Raw genomic sequence first — 15,145 nt, 5'->3', positions numbered from 1 at the left:
CTTTATTTGTTCTTTTTTATATATCTCAGGTGCGCAATAAGATTACATATAATCAATAGATTTACAACAACCTTTAAGTGACCAGTAAAATATTTAATTGAAATACAAACATTTTTGACCGTATTTTTCGGTCTTCTTCAGGTAAAATTTCCTGAGTAGCAATCAAGCTGCCTGCATTTTGGAAGAATAACCCCAATCTCTGGTTCACTCAACTCAAAGCCCATTACAACAATTCGACCTACCCAAGCAATGATTCGATCAGGTACACAAGGACATTGTGGGACCACTTCCTCCATCATAAGGATTCGTGTACCTCCTTACATGTGTTGACTAATTCACACATTGGCCGGAGGCCACACCAATCCTGGATATAACAGCAGAAACAGTAGTAAAAACGTTTGTATCAACATGGGTAGCTTGATTTGGAATTTCTTCCATCAATAATTATAAAACAGCAACTGCACACCTGGTTGTGTAAAAATAAATAAGACCTACTTGAACCTTTAACCGATGTGTATAGAAATTAATCTTTCCAATCCTGAAGAAGAGCCCAGAAGGGGTTAAGAAAACGTTCGTATTGGAAAGATTAATTTCTATACACATCGGTTAAAGGTTCAAGTAGGTCTTATTTATTTCTTCCATCATAACAATCGACCATGGGTGACAATTTCAGTCCCAGCTCTTCATGTCACTCACTGCCCTTCTTGGAATTAAACAAATCTGCACAACCCCCTATCACCCATCATCAAACAGACTGGTAGAGTGATTCCATCGCACACTTAAACAAGCCCTATGATGCAGTGAACCCAACTGTTGGACAGAAAGCCTCCCTGCAGTCCTTCTTGACTCCGTTCCACATTTAAACTCAACGTCAGAGGCACTTGCTCGAAAATGGTATATGGAACATAGCTACGTTTACCAGCCGACTTCATACAGTCTATAAATAACAACTCTGTTGAGCCACCCATCTTCCTTCAGCATCTCCACAATATCACGAACAATTTTTTGCCAGTCCAAAAGTCTGTGTATGACAAATTACCACCTTTTTACACCCATCAATAATGAATGCTCCCACGTATTTGTTAGAAATGACTTGGTCAAAAAACCCCTACAAACTCCCTAAGATGGCCAAGTCCTAACACAATCCAATAAACATTTCACTGTATTAATAAAAAACAAAGATGCTCTCATGGATCAGCATTCATTGATATAACTAGAAACGATACATCCAAGCCATTGGTTGACAATACAAGTCCTACACCCCGACACAAGCATCAACCATCACGACCTGGTCAGGACATCACATTTGCTTCAACCTCCGGTGCCTCTGATTCCTATATCTTTGTCACTGGGGGAGCACTGTGGCACCCATCAGCAATGTGCCGATTCAGGGTGAGAGAGGGCGCAAGAAAAAACAGAAAAGAGAGAACTTTGAACCAGACACACTTTTGGACCAACAGCTACCGAAAACGGACGTCTCAACGAGCAACCAAAGCAAACAAAACAGACCGGACCTTCGATCAATACCAAACCATAAAAAATCACTGTACATATATTTAAATAAAAATTATATAGAAAATCTGACTGGACATTTTTCCATCATCACCAAATCATTATCAATTAGTGACCGAACCCCAAAAGTTCATATATAATACTCACATAGAAATATTCATCCTGTCTTATCACGATGCAATTCTTTATTGTTTTTTTTAACATTTCAGCTAAAGTAGTTTTTCCTCCACAAGTTGCCCTGAAAAATGTTTAACGTTATTACTTTTGTTTTATTTCATTCTAATTAATGTTTAATTAAAATCAGCATGAAGTTAATTCACCAATTCTTAATTATCAATCATCTTTTAAAATCAATTTACAAAAATATTTGTCTAATTCATATTTTACGAATAAATATTAAGAATCATCAGACTTTTTTGAACAAATGCTGCCCGAACACGATCACATGCCAATTAAAACATAAAATATCGATCATATAAATGGCATCTCACATTGGAAGTAAGAAAAATCCAATTTAGCAGAAAAACTTTTCAAATAATTAAAAAAAAAAAAAAAATTGTACGAACCCTCCAATGCCCACCAATTTCCACTTCCCCATGCTCGATTTCAAGCATCTAACCGCGAACGAAAGACGACCACTTCCGGTCACGTGAAATAATAACACGTGCGGAAGTCGTAATAAGAAATTCGTCATCGAACTACGCATTACTTATTTTAAAAATAAAATAAAATATAAAATAAATACATCCACATTCGTTTCTCTAACTACACCGTTATTTTTGGATTTTCGATTTTTATTAAAGATTTATATACGAATACGGTAAAGATTTTATAAATTTTTATTTAATTACTTCACATTTAACGTATTAATAAAAACTAAACGGGCTTTAAGTAAGATAATTACGCTATTAAGTTTTAAACAAACCAAACCGATAAAATAACAACAAAATTAGTTAGCTAATCGTCCGTTAGAGGGTGTAAGTGAAAAAGAAAGAAGAAAGATGAAATCATAACAAACACAGGTAAATTTTTTTGTTTTTGCCGTACGCGCAAAGCGTTTTATTAAATGTTTAACTTATGGAAATTAATTACGGTTAGAGGTGGCGTGTCGTAACCATGGTTTACGTCCATTATATATATATATTGGCAGTGATCCGCCCTACTTTTAACAGTAGTCAGCTGGATCAGATTAGATGACGAGATGCCGTTTATGGGCAATTTTCATTTTATATCGTTTTGGCTTCGATAATATCGATGAGAGGAAATTTATGCAATTTTTAATTAAATATCGTAAAGATCTTCGAATCCAAAACGTATTATAAGCTTATTTAAATTAATACCATTATCTGGTTGACGTCATTCGAGGGAGTTTCTGCTTTTTTCCTTCCTACTTATGCGAATTATAAATATTATATCCAATGAATCATCCTCTTATCTGTGGGAAGTTTTGATACATTTTTTATTAACTACAATTTTTCTAATCATTACAAATTCTACACATATTTAATATATCACAATTAAAAACATATTTATATAATTTTATTTACAAAATATTAAGAAGAAAAAAATAAAGTTTACTGTTTACTTTGGTAATTCGTATTTAACCAGTATTTAGATATTACATAATTAATATTCTGTACTTGAATTTTTATTTTTTCTGCATTTGGTGTTTAAAGATGGAGTGATGTTTTGAAAATTGTCGTTAAAAACAATATGCGTGTTTTTGATGGCTGGACGAAGGATTTATCTGACCAAAAATACTATAAATGCTAGTTTTCCATTTATTCTTTTAAAGTTACCGGTTGTGCTTTGCTATCATTTTATCTGTTTTATTTATTGCCAATAATATATTTTAACTATTTATCCGTACTTTTATTAAAGTGTATTGAATAAACAATTTTGGTATATGTTATCTTTGGTTATTTACAAATAAAAATCTTAAATTCAATTATTAAAAATATCATATTGCATTAAATTTAATACTTAGAATTTTTTATGTTTATAGGCACACATTTAGTTTAGTATTTTTACATGGGTAATCCCTAAAGGTCTCCTATTTTTTAGAAATACGAAGAAACATTTATTTTTAATAATGTTTACATCATTTTAGAGCTTGAACATTTATCTATTTTTCTGCATAATCGTCATTCCGCTCAATGCATTTTTGTAGACATGTGGCAGTTTTTGTATGCCATGTTGTACTGGCTCGCCACCAAGTCGTGGGACCTACCTTCCGATATTGCAATTTTTCTGTTAAAATCCTATGAATGGTGCTTCAGGAAACCCCGGGAACCAAAATGCAGAGGTCGTCCATAGTGATCCGCCAATCTTCACACATGGTTTGCTTGACCTTTGTGACTGTCTTGTCGGAAATTGACGGTCTCCCGTTTATTTCGTTGTTGTGAATTTCAGTACGACTAGCTGCAAACTCCCTACACCACTTGGTTTCTTGGAAAACTATTTAACTAATATTAAATGAGAAAATAACTTGGCAAAATAATTCTTTAGAGTTAATTGAATTGTAAATTAAGAAAAATTTTGGTAAGTTTGAGTAAAAAAGAATATTAATTGTCTAATAAAGAAAAAAGATTTGATACATTCAAAAGTTTTGAATTCACGTAAGAGAGAATCATTTTAATATTTGCATCATCGAATGTTTAGATAGAATATGTGTATAGAATTTACAATTTGATAAGTCATTGTAATTTGATTGTTACAAAAAATAAATCTCAAAACAATAAGTTAGTTATATATATAAATTTCTATTATATAATGCTTTCTATAGATGAAAGAAATTAAATATATCTAGATAATTAAAAATTTTTTGGTGGTGGTTTTTTTTATTGAAATAGTCTGTTAGACAAGATGTACATTTTCCAAGAACAAGTAACATTTGTGCATGTTTCCTTCATACTGATTATTTTATGTATGCTGTTCTTTTGACAGTTTTTCTAGAATTTTGTGCATGTATGCTTTCATTGTTAACAGTGTGCTGCTGCTAATTTATATTCAATACAAATGTAGATAGTTAAGCTTTGTTATTTTATTCTTTATTTTCTAATTATATGGAAGAAAAACAAATTAAAAATTCAATATATTAAATAAATGATTGATATTTATAGGGATGAATATTTAAAGTATTTATGATAGTAATTTGACAGTTATTTTTAATTAATTAATTTAAAATTTTTTTATTACTATTATTATTTATTTAAAAAAATTAGTCATTAAAAGAGTTAAACAAAATTTATAGATTTAAATAATTTTTATTTTAATTATTATTGTAGAAATAAGAGGAGAAATCAATTTTATAAATGTTCTTTGAACCATCTTGGAACCCTATCTAGTTCATTGATAATTTTATAATTGTTATAGTGTTGATAAAGACACTATTTTTGTTAAATTAGTTTTTGATTTATTAGGCAAATCAAAAGATTGAACAAAGTGAGATGAAAAGAGAACTGTAATTTAATATAACAGTGGATATGGGAAGCATGAAGAGTGAATTATAAAATGCAAGACCTGTGAATCCAAAAACAATTAAATTTTTGATAACTGATAAAAAATTGCTTGAAAATTTTTTTTAACATAGATTTAATTCTAAATTATTCAAAAGGTGATAACAGATTATTGATTTTTTTAAAAATGATATATTCTATTGACACTTAAAATAAATTTTAGTAGATGCTAGCCGGAGGGGATAGAAATAACACTACCATGATTGGGCAGTCGACTTCTGAGCACCAGATACAGAACCAAACCACTCGAGGTGGACTCAGAATATATAAAATAGTGGTATTAGGAGATGGTGGAGTTGGAAAGAGTGGTGAGAAGAAAATTTTAATTCTTTTTTACAATATGGTTTTAATAGTTTCAAAAATTTAAGTTCTTAAATTTCTTTTTTTCATCAAATACTAAGAAATTAACTGAAAATTTAATGTTAAATTTAAAATTTCTTTGTATTTGAATGCTATAAATATCTCTAGTTACAGATTTAAAGTTGTATAATTAATAGTAGTCTGTATTATGCAAAAATAAATTTGAAATATGACTAAGCATCAGTCTGAGATAAATTAAACTTTTATTTTGAACCTTGAACTGTTTGTATTGCATTTGAAGTTTGAAACTATTTTGATTACTAGCAAATAAACTTTACTCTAAATATATTTTTTAGTATGTAAATTATTTATTCTTAGTCTTTGATTTATCAAAATTTAAGAAATGATTAAAAAAAGTCATTTAGTGAAAAAAAGATTACTTTTATTTCTAATGTTATTTTTAATGAGATTTATTAGTCTTTTCGAAAACATCTTTTTTGAATTCAATTAATGTGTGACAAATTATTGAAATTCTTAATTTAAAATTTTTGAAAAACATTTTTACTGAACTATTCACACACAAAGAAAAAATATAAAAGCTAAATATTAAATAAATTTATTTTAGCATATTTAAAATAGTATAAATTTCATTTTAACCTAAAATAACAAATTCTTTAAAATTGAGACTTTATAAAAATATTTCTTTGTAAGTATGCAATTGTTTTATTATTGCATTACAGCTCTTACTTTGCAATTTGTTACTCATAGTTTCTTGGAATATCATGATCCAACTATAGGCAAGTGAATTATATTTTATTAATGTATATTTTATAAAAATTAATTTTATCTTCAATAATAGTATCTTATATGTTCAAGATATGATAAGATGCAGTGAATTTTTATTTAAAATATAATAAAGGACAAAATATTTGTATTGAATGTAGAGGATGCCTATCAGCATCAGGCAGTTATTGATGGAGAGGCAGCTCTCTTGGATATATTAGATACGGCTGGTCAGGTATAAATATTATTTATTCTTTGTTATAACTTTTAATCCCACTAGAAAAATAATGGCATATAAATTTATTTTTTAAAGAATTTTTCTTTCCTGTTATATAATAAAACACTTTGGTTTCTAATGAAATATTCTGATGTCAGGTTGAATTTACTGCTATGAGAGATCAATATATGCGTGGAGGAGAAGGTTTCATTATCTGCTATTCGATCACTGACCGTAGGAGTTTCGAAGAGGCAGCCGAATATAAAAAGCAGATAGAAAGAGTCAGGCATTCTGACAGTATACCCATTGTTTTAGTTGGAAACAAGTATGATTTGGAACCAATGAGAAAAGTAAACAAAAATAAAATGTCTTAATAGATAATTTAAAAATTTTATGTGGTGGTATTTAAAAATAGTTTAACTGATAAATATTTAGGTTTCAACAGAAGAAGGTCAAGCACTTTCAAGACAGTTGAACTGTCCCTTTTATGAGACATCTGCTGCTCTTCGGCATTTTGTGGATGATGTTTTTCATGCTTTGGTAAGAGAAATTCGGAAGAAGGAAAAAGAACGAGTTTTGGCTGCAGAAAAACTCAAGCGCAGAGGAAGTAGATGGAGATGGCTGCGCTCCATACTTAGATTTATTTTCAGACGTTTGGACAAATAATTGATTTTATTATTTATGTACAGACTTATCATCTCCATCTTCAATTGATGTTTAACATATTAGCATTGATTCAACGTCTCATTTCCTCATTTCGATACTTTAAAAAGTTTGAAATTAAGGGCCACATACTGCTAGGTCACATGGATCAAAGATTATTACAGTGATTAAAGCCTTTGATATCCTAATGCTTGTAGCAAAGCTGTGTTCAAGCATTTTGAAATTTTATCTTGTGAAGAATATTGTACAAATTATGAAATGATGCAAGAATAACAATAGAACTTATTTATCATAAAAAAGCTTCTTGTCTCGAAAAATTGTTCAAAATAATATCTCAAATACAATAACAGAGATAACAGAGACTTATCCACCTCTACTGGTAACATTAAAGTTGCACTTCTACCATCAGAATGCAACTTTATTACTGGTATGCATTTTGGTACACAAGACCCTCATTAGCCATAGGTAAAAAAATATGTAGGTATCTACAACAAAATATATTATGTTTACAATTAAAATAATACAAAAAGTGTAAAGATTTCATTACAAAATAAATTTCTTGAAACAAATTTGTAGAGAAACTGATAACAATTACAATCTACAATTTAAAACATACCTATTAAAGGTACTACCGTGTTTCCCCGAAAATAAGACCTAGCAGAGATTTTGCTGAATTGCGAAATATAAGACCTCCCCCTGAAAGTAAGACCTAGCGAAGTTTTTTTTAGTCGTAATGGTCATCGACAGATGGTTGAAAGTGGCCGTTGGCTTTTTGAAAGTACAGCCACTGATTGGTCAGCAGACAATTACGCCACACGGCATGATTTGCATAAGACTATGGCTTGGGAATCACAGATTTGCATAACGTTACGGCTGGTGATGGCTAATTGGTCGGCCGGGAATCACGCCACATGACATTTGCATAGTGCTACGGTTCAGTAAGCACTAATTGGTCATCCAGTCCGATGTTGACACTATAAAAAGGCGACAGTTCGACACACTGGATATACGTCACTCTCGTCTAAGTTCGACTTGGGAATTTTTTTGTTCAATAATAAATGTGAATTCTTCTTCCTGGAAAAATAAGACATTCCTTGAAAATAAGACCTAGTGCGTTTTTTAGAGCAAAAATTAATATAAGACACTGTCTTATTTTCGGGGAAACACGGTATATTGTACTGTAAGGTATTACAGTAGAGCATCGATTATCTGAATATCAATCAACCGAAACATCAGTTAACCGAAAGTGTTCCAGTTAGCAAATTTAAATTTCTACTAGTGCTATGGCACTGCAATATTTGGCTATGTCTTGGGCTACTCCAATATTATTTTTGTTGGTGTGTGTGTGTTTTAGCTGGCAGCACTGGTGTGACCATGAGTGGGTACTTAAGGACATGCAAGGATTTGAACAAATTTCAACATGGGATAGGTTAATATATTTTTCGTACATAATTGGTTATCCGAACAACCTCAGTCCCAAATTGTTTCGGATAATCAATGATCTACTGTATTAACAATGTAGATAACAATATTGTATTTGAAATAGAAGAAGAAAAGAATAATAAATAACTGTATTTGGATGTAATAACTAACTAGAACTGACCATAGAATATATATATATATTGCTTTCTTTAATAGGGATATTAAAGAAAGCAATATATTTAAAGTAATAAATTATACTACAGGCCTACCATTGTATATAAAAAGAAACACATTTAATATATATGTAAGTAAAATTATAAATAGAACAACCAGATTAGATGACCAGAAAACACATTTTTAGTACATTTTCTATTTCTATCTATTTGATAATTACCCAAAATGAGTATTAGATAACTGGTTAAAAACTTTTTCTGTTAAATTTAATATAATATAATATAATATGAAATATGCAAGTGTGTACAAGGTATTTTTGATGAAATTAAAAAATTGATGAAACTTTATATTATTATAGTAAAACCAGGCTTAAAAATGGCAATAGGCTTCATGTTAACTAAAATTAAACAATCTGCAGATACAATTGATACTTTACAAAAAACTGAAGTAGTCTATACTTTTAATTGTAATTGTGACCCTTGTTATACTTATATAGAGAAATCAGAAGAACTTTGGCTACTAGATTATCAGAACACATAATCAATTAAATATGGTTATGTAAACTTGGCAGTGGCTGTGCACTGCAATGAGTATGGTTGCAAAATAAATAAAATATCAATTAAATTTAAAAAAAAATGAAAATTAATTAATAGACAGACAATATTACGAACATTTAAGAATACTAGATGTTGATGAAAAATATAAAATAAATAATAATGAAGGAAGAGTAAGATGTAAATTTTGGTTGTCATTTTTACCCAATTGGGGGAGAGGTAACAATAATCATACTACACTGTAAGTTGAATTGTAATCACAACCACTATTGTCAAATGTTTTCTTTTAAACTGTTATTATGTAATTAAAATGTAATAGGATTTAAATTATATTAATTTAGGCCTGTTCATAATGTAATCCTTATAGTAGTCTGCAGTGTGGGTGGAAATAAATCTTGAACAGGTCAGTTTGTAAACTAGTATTATATGTACAGTGGGTAATCAGTTAACGAACAGTTCAGACTGCGAAAAAATTGGATAACAAACACTTTTGCAAAAGATTTTTAATGTTCAGACAACAAACACCTCACATAACAAATACAGGAAGAAGCAATGTAAAACAGTCAATACTGAGTGGTCTTCCCTTGTCTCCACGTGATAATTCAAAACCTTCCAGAGCTCAGGAGATGTCAACATCAACGTTCAACCTGATACAGATCGGATAGTATTCCTCTGAACTTTGAAACTCTCCCTTGTAATTCCAGCCTTTTGTTTACCTTTCTGATAAAAATTTTTTTATAGTCTTCATGGGACTGTTGGGTGGGCACTCATTTTGTGTAAGTTTTTATTTTTGAAAGGTGCGAGTTTAATTGCCAAGGTAGAGAGTGGGCAGAAGATGTCTGATGTTGCTAAGCAGTATGGCTTGAACAGGTCTACAGTAGGCACAATCTTAGTTAAGAAAGATATAATCAACAAGACACAAGCAGGTAAAGAAGTAATGAAAATCACATCTGAAAAATAAAGAACATTGAAGAGCTCATAATAAAACCTGAAACTGATCTGATGACAAAAATTCCAAGAAGCTCAGTGAGATGTGCTTTCTTCTGAAAAAGAGGAAGATGAAAGAGGACCAATGCCGACATCTGCTATTAAAGATCTTTTCAAGAAGTGGGAGGATGTCAGAACAATGGTCATCCAAATGGTATCCTAAATAGATTCAGGTTAATAGGCTTAGGGATCTCTACGATGACAATGCTATTAATTAATTCTGAAAAATCNTTTATTTTTTCTGCATTTGGTGTTTAAAGATGGAGTGATGTTTTGAAAATTGTCGTTAAAAACAATATGCGTGTTTTTGATGGCTGGACGAAGGATTTATCTGACCAAAAATACTATAAATGCTAGTTTTCCATTTATTCTTTTAAAGTTACCGGTTGTGCTTTGCTATCATTTTATCTGTTTTATTTATTGCCAATAATATATTTTAACTATTTATCCGTACTTTTATTAAAGTGTATTGAATAAACAATTTTGGTATATGTTATCTTTGGTTATTTACAAATAAAAATCTTAAATTCAATTATTAAAAATATTATATTGCATTAAATTTAATACTTAGAATTTTTTATGTTTATAGGCACACATTTAGTTTAGTATTTTTACATGGGTAATCCCTAAAGGTCTCCTATTTTTTAGAAATACGAAGAAACATTTATTTTTAATAATGTTTACATCATTTTAGAGCTTGAACATTTATCTATTTTTCTGCATAATCGTCATTCCGCTCAATGCATTTTTGTAGACATGTGGCAGTTTTTGTATGCCATGTTGTACTGGCTCGCCACCAAGTCGTGGGACCTACCTTCCGATATTGCAATTTTTCTGTTAAAATCCTATGAATGGTGCTTCAGGAAACCCCGGGAACCAAAATGCAGAGGTCGTCCATAGTAATCCGCCAATCTTCACACATGGTTTGCTTGACCTTTGTGACTGTCTTGTCGGAAATTGACGGTCTCCCGTTTATTTCGTTGTTGTGAATTTCAGTACGACTAGCTGCAAACTCCCTACACCACTTGGTTTCTTGGAAAACTATTTAACTAATATTAAATGAGAAAATAACTTGGCAAAATAATTCTTTAGAGTTAATTGAATTGTAAATTAAGAAAAATTTTGGTAAGTTTGAGTAAAAAAGAATATTAATTGTCTAATAAAGAAAAAAGATTTGATACATTCAAAAGTTTTGAATTCACGTAAGAGAGAATCATTTTAATATTTGCATCATCGAATGTTTAGATAGAATATGTCTATAGAATTTACAATTTGATAAGTCATTGTAATTTGATTGTTACAAAAAATAAATCTCAAAACAATAAGTTAGTTATATATATAAATTTCTAATATATAATGCTTTCTATAGATGAAAGAAATTAAATATATCTAGATAATTAAAAATTTTTTGGTGGTGGTTTTTTTTATTGAAATAGTCTGTTAGACAAGATGTACATTTTCCAAGAACAAGTAACATTTGTGCATGTTTCCTTCATACTGATTATTTTATGTATGCTGTTCTTTTGACAGTTTTTCTAGAATTTTGTGCATGTATGCTTTCATTGTTAACAGTGTGCTGCTGCTAATTTATATTCAATACAAATGTAGATAGTTAAGCTTTGTTATTTTATTCTTTATTTTCTAATTATATGGAAGAAAAACAAATTAAAAATTCAATATATTAAATAAATGATTGATATTTATAGGGATGAATATTTAAAGTATTTATGATAGTAATTTGACAGTTATTTTTAATTAATTAATTTAAAATTTTTTTATTACTATTATTATTTATTTAAAAAAATTAGTCATTAAAAGAGTTAAACAAAATTTATAGATTTAAATAATTTTTATTTTAATTATTATTGTAGAAATAAGAGGAGAAATCAATTTTATAAATGTTCTTTGAACCATCTTGGAACCCTATCTAGTTCATTGATAATTTTATAATTGTTATAGTGTTGATAAAGACACTATTTTTGTTAAATTAGTTTTTGATTTATTAGGCAAATCAAAAGATTGAACAAAGTGAGATGAAAAGAGAACTGTAATTTAATATAACAGTGGATATGGGAAGCATGAAGAGTGAATTATAAAATGCAAGACCTGTGAATCCAAAAACAATTAAATTTTTGATAACTGATAAAAAATTGCTTGAAAATTTTTTTTAACATAGATTTAATTCTAAATTATTCAAAAGGTGATAACAGATTATTGATTTTTTTAAAAATGATATATTCTATTGACACTTAAAATAAATTTTAGTAGATGCTAGCCGGAGGGGATAGAAATAACACTACCATGATTGGGCAGTCGACTTCTGAGCACCAGATACAGAACCAAACCACTCGAGGTGGGCTCAGAATATATAAAATAGTGGTATTAGGAGATGGTGGAGTTGGAAAGAGTGGTGAGAAGAAAATTTTAATTCTTTTTTACAATATGGTTTTAATAGTTTCAAAAATTTAAGTTCTTAAATTTCTTTTTTTCATCAAATACTAAGAAATTAACTGAAAATTTAATGTTAAATTTAAAATTTCTTTGTATTTGAATGCTATAAATATCTCTAGTTACAGATTTAAAGTTGTATAATTAATAGTAGTCTGTATTATGCAAAAATAAATTTGAAATATGACTAAGCATCAGTCTGAGATAAATTAAACTTTTATTTTGAACCTTGAACTGTTTGTATTGCATTTGAAGTTTGAAACTATTTGATTACTAGCAAATAAACTTTACTCTAAATATATTTTTTAGTATGTAAATTATTTATTCTTAGTCTTTGATTTATCAAAATTTAAGAAATGATTAAAAAAAGTCATTTAGTGAAAAAAAGATTACTTTTATTTCTAATGTTATTTTTAATGAGATTTATTAGTCTTTTCGAAAACATCTTTTTTGAATTCAATTAATGTGTGACAAATTATTGAAATTCTTAATTTAAAATTTTTGAAAAACATTTTTACTGAACTATTCACACACAAAGAAAAAATATAAAAGCTAAATATTAAATAAATTTATTTTAGCATATTTAAAATAGTATAAATTTCATTTTAACCTAAAATAACAAATTCTTTAAAATTGAGACTTTATAAAAATATTTCTTTGTAAGTATGCAATTGTTTTATTATTGCATTACAGCTCTTACCTTGCAATTTGTTACTCATAGTTTCTTGGAATATCATGATCCAACTATAGGCAAGTGAATTATATTTTATTAATGTATATTTTATAAAAATTAATTTTATTTTCAATAATAGTATCTTATATGTTCAAGATATGATAAGATGCAGTGAATTTTTATTTAAAATATAATAAAGGACAAAATATTTGTATTGAATGTAGAGGATGCCTATCAGCATCAGGCAGTTATTGATGGAGAGGCAGCTCTCTTGGATATATTAGATACGGCTGGTCAGGTATAAATATTATTTATTCTTTGTTATAACTTTTAATCCCACTAGAAAAATAATGGCATATAAATTTATTTTTTAAAGAATTTTTCTTTCCTGTTATATAATAAAACACTTTGGTTTCTAATGAAATATTCTGATGTCAGGTTGAATTTACTGCTATGAGAGATCAATATATGCGTGGAGGAGAAGGTTTCATTATCTGCTATTCGATCACTGACCGTAGGAGTTTCGAAGAGGCAGCCGAATATAAAAAGCAGATAGAAAGAGTCAGGCATTCTGACAGTATACCCATTGTTTTAGTTGGAAACAAGTATGATTTGGAACCAATGAGAAAAGTAAACAAAAATAAAATGTCTTAATAGATAATTTAAAAATTTTATGTGGTGGTATTTAAAAATAGTTTAACTGATAAATATTTAGGTTTCAACAGAAGAAGGTCAAGCACTTTCAAGACAGTTGAACTGTCCCTTTTATGAGACATCTGCTGCTCTTCGGCATTTTGTGGATGATGTTTTTCATGCTTTGGTAAGAGAAATTCGGAAGAAGGAAAAAGAACGAGTTTTGGCTGCAGAAAAACTCAAGCGCAGAGGAAGTAGATGGAGATGGCTGCGCTCCATACTTAGATTTATTTTCAGACGTTTGGACAAATAATTGATTTTATTATTTATGTACAGACTTATCATCTCCATCTTCAATTGATGTTTAACATATTAGCATTGATTCAACGTCTCATTTCCTCATTTCGATACTTTAAAAAGTTTGAAATTAAGGGCCACATACTGCTAGGTCACATGGATCAAAGATTATTACAGTGATTAAAGCCTTTGATATCCTAATGCTTGTAGCAAAGCTGTGTTCAAGCATTTTGAAATTTTATCTTGTGAAGAATATTGTACAAATTATGAAATGATGCAAGAATAACAATAGAACTTATTTATCATAAAAAAGCTTCTTGTCTCGAAAAATTGTTCAAAATAATATCTCAAATACAATAACAGAGATAACAGAGACTTATCCACCTCTACTGGTAACATTAAAGTTGCACTTCTACCATCAGAATGCAACTTTATTACTGGTATGCATTTTGGTACACAAGACCCTCATTAGCCATAGGTAAAAAAATATGTAGGTATCTACAACAAAATATATTATGTTTACAATTAAAATAATACAAAAAGTGTAAAGATTTCATTACAAAATAAATTTCTTGAAACAAATTTGTAGAGAAACTGATAACAATTACAATCTACAATTTAAAACATACCTATTAAAGGTACTACCGTGTTTCCCCGAAAATAAGACCTAGCAGAGATTTTGCTGAATTGCGAAATATAAGACCTCCCCCTGAAAGTAAGACCTAGCGAAGTTTTTTTTAGTCGTAATGGTCATCGACAGATGGTTGAAAGTGGCCGTTGGCTTTTTGAAAGTACAGCCACTGATTGGTCAGCAGACAATTACGCCACACGGCATGATTTGCATAAGACTATGGCTTGGGAATCACAGATTTGCATAACGTTACGGCTGGTGATGGCTAATTGGTCGGCCGGGAACCACATGACATTTGCATAGTGCTACGGTTCAGTAAGCACTAATTGGTCA

General features: G+C 29.5%; 2 protein-coding genes across 4 annotated transcripts; both read left to right on the top strand.

Annotated features, from left to right (window-relative positions):
* Positions 1-2,393: 2,393 nt before the first annotated feature.
* Positions 2,394-7,702, top strand: LOC111621068 (GTP-binding protein Rit2-like). Of its 3 annotated transcripts, none has more exons than XM_023363125.1 (6): positions 2,394-2,534; positions 5,194-5,338; positions 6,071-6,127; positions 6,275-6,348; positions 6,489-6,680; positions 6,766-7,702. In XM_023363125.1, exons 2-6 carry the CDS (start codon positions 5,197-5,199, stop codon positions 6,994-6,996), a joined length of 696 nt encoding a protein of 231 aa, XP_023218893.1. In that variant the 5' UTR covers positions 2,394-2,534; positions 5,194-5,196; the 3' UTR covers positions 6,997-7,702. The 3 variants fall into 3 exon arrangements, with proteins under 3 accessions (XP_023218893.1, XP_023218892.1, XP_023218894.1); XM_023363124.1 differs by having other exon boundaries at positions 2,456-2,534; positions 5,197-5,338; XM_023363126.1 differs by lacking the exon at positions 6,071-6,127 and having other exon boundaries at positions 2,456-2,534; positions 5,197-5,338.
* Positions 7,703-12,345: 4,643 nt separating this feature from the next.
* Positions 12,346-14,903, top strand: LOC111621067 (GTP-binding protein Rit2-like). Its single transcript, XM_023363123.1, has 5 exons — positions 12,346-12,540; positions 13,272-13,328; positions 13,476-13,549; positions 13,690-13,881; positions 13,967-14,903. The coding sequence occupies exons 1-5, from the start codon at positions 12,399-12,401 to the stop codon at positions 14,195-14,197; spliced, it is 696 nt and encodes a 231-aa protein (XP_023218891.1). The 5' UTR covers positions 12,346-12,398; the 3' UTR covers positions 14,198-14,903.
* The last annotated feature ends 242 nt before the right edge of the window (positions 14,904-15,145 follow it).

Source organism: Centruroides sculpturatus, unplaced genomic scaffold (assembly GCF_000671375.1).
Source record: "Centruroides sculpturatus isolate CEXI.00-Female unplaced genomic scaffold, Cexi_2.0 scaffold228, whole genome shotgun sequence".
NCBI lineage: Eukaryota > Metazoa > Arthropoda > Arachnida > Scorpiones > Buthidae > Centruroides > Centruroides sculpturatus.
Note: the sequence above shows the minus strand (reverse complement) of the source record. Positions and strands in the feature narration are given on the sequence as shown.

What these genes read in the sequence shown, in the direction of transcription:
- LOC111621068 (XM_023363125.1), top strand. Translation starts at nt 5,197, where the DNA reads ATGCTAGCCGGAGGGGATAGAAATAACACTACCATGATTGGGCAGTCG. An exon ending in TGGTGGAGTTGGAAAGAGTG is followed by an intron (nt 5,339 to 6,070) that starts GTGAGAAGAAAA and finishes ATTGCATTACAG; the next exon opens with CTCTTACTTTGCAATTTGTT. An exon ending in ATATCATGATCCAACTATAG is followed by an intron (nt 6,128 to 6,274) that starts GCAAGTGAATTA and finishes TATTGAATGTAG; the next exon opens with AGGATGCCTATCAGCATCAG.
- LOC111621067 (XM_023363123.1), top strand. Translation starts at nt 12,399, where the DNA reads ATGCTAGCCGGAGGGGATAGAAATAACACTACCATGATTGGGCAGTCG. An exon ending in TATTAGATACGGCTGGTCAG is followed by an intron (nt 13,550 to 13,689) that starts GTATAAATATTA and finishes TTCTGATGTCAG; the next exon opens with GTTGAATTTACTGCTATGAG. An exon ending in ATTTGGAACCAATGAGAAAA is followed by an intron (nt 13,882 to 13,966) that starts GTAAACAAAAAT and finishes ATAAATATTTAG; the next exon opens with GTTTCAACAGAAGAAGGTCA.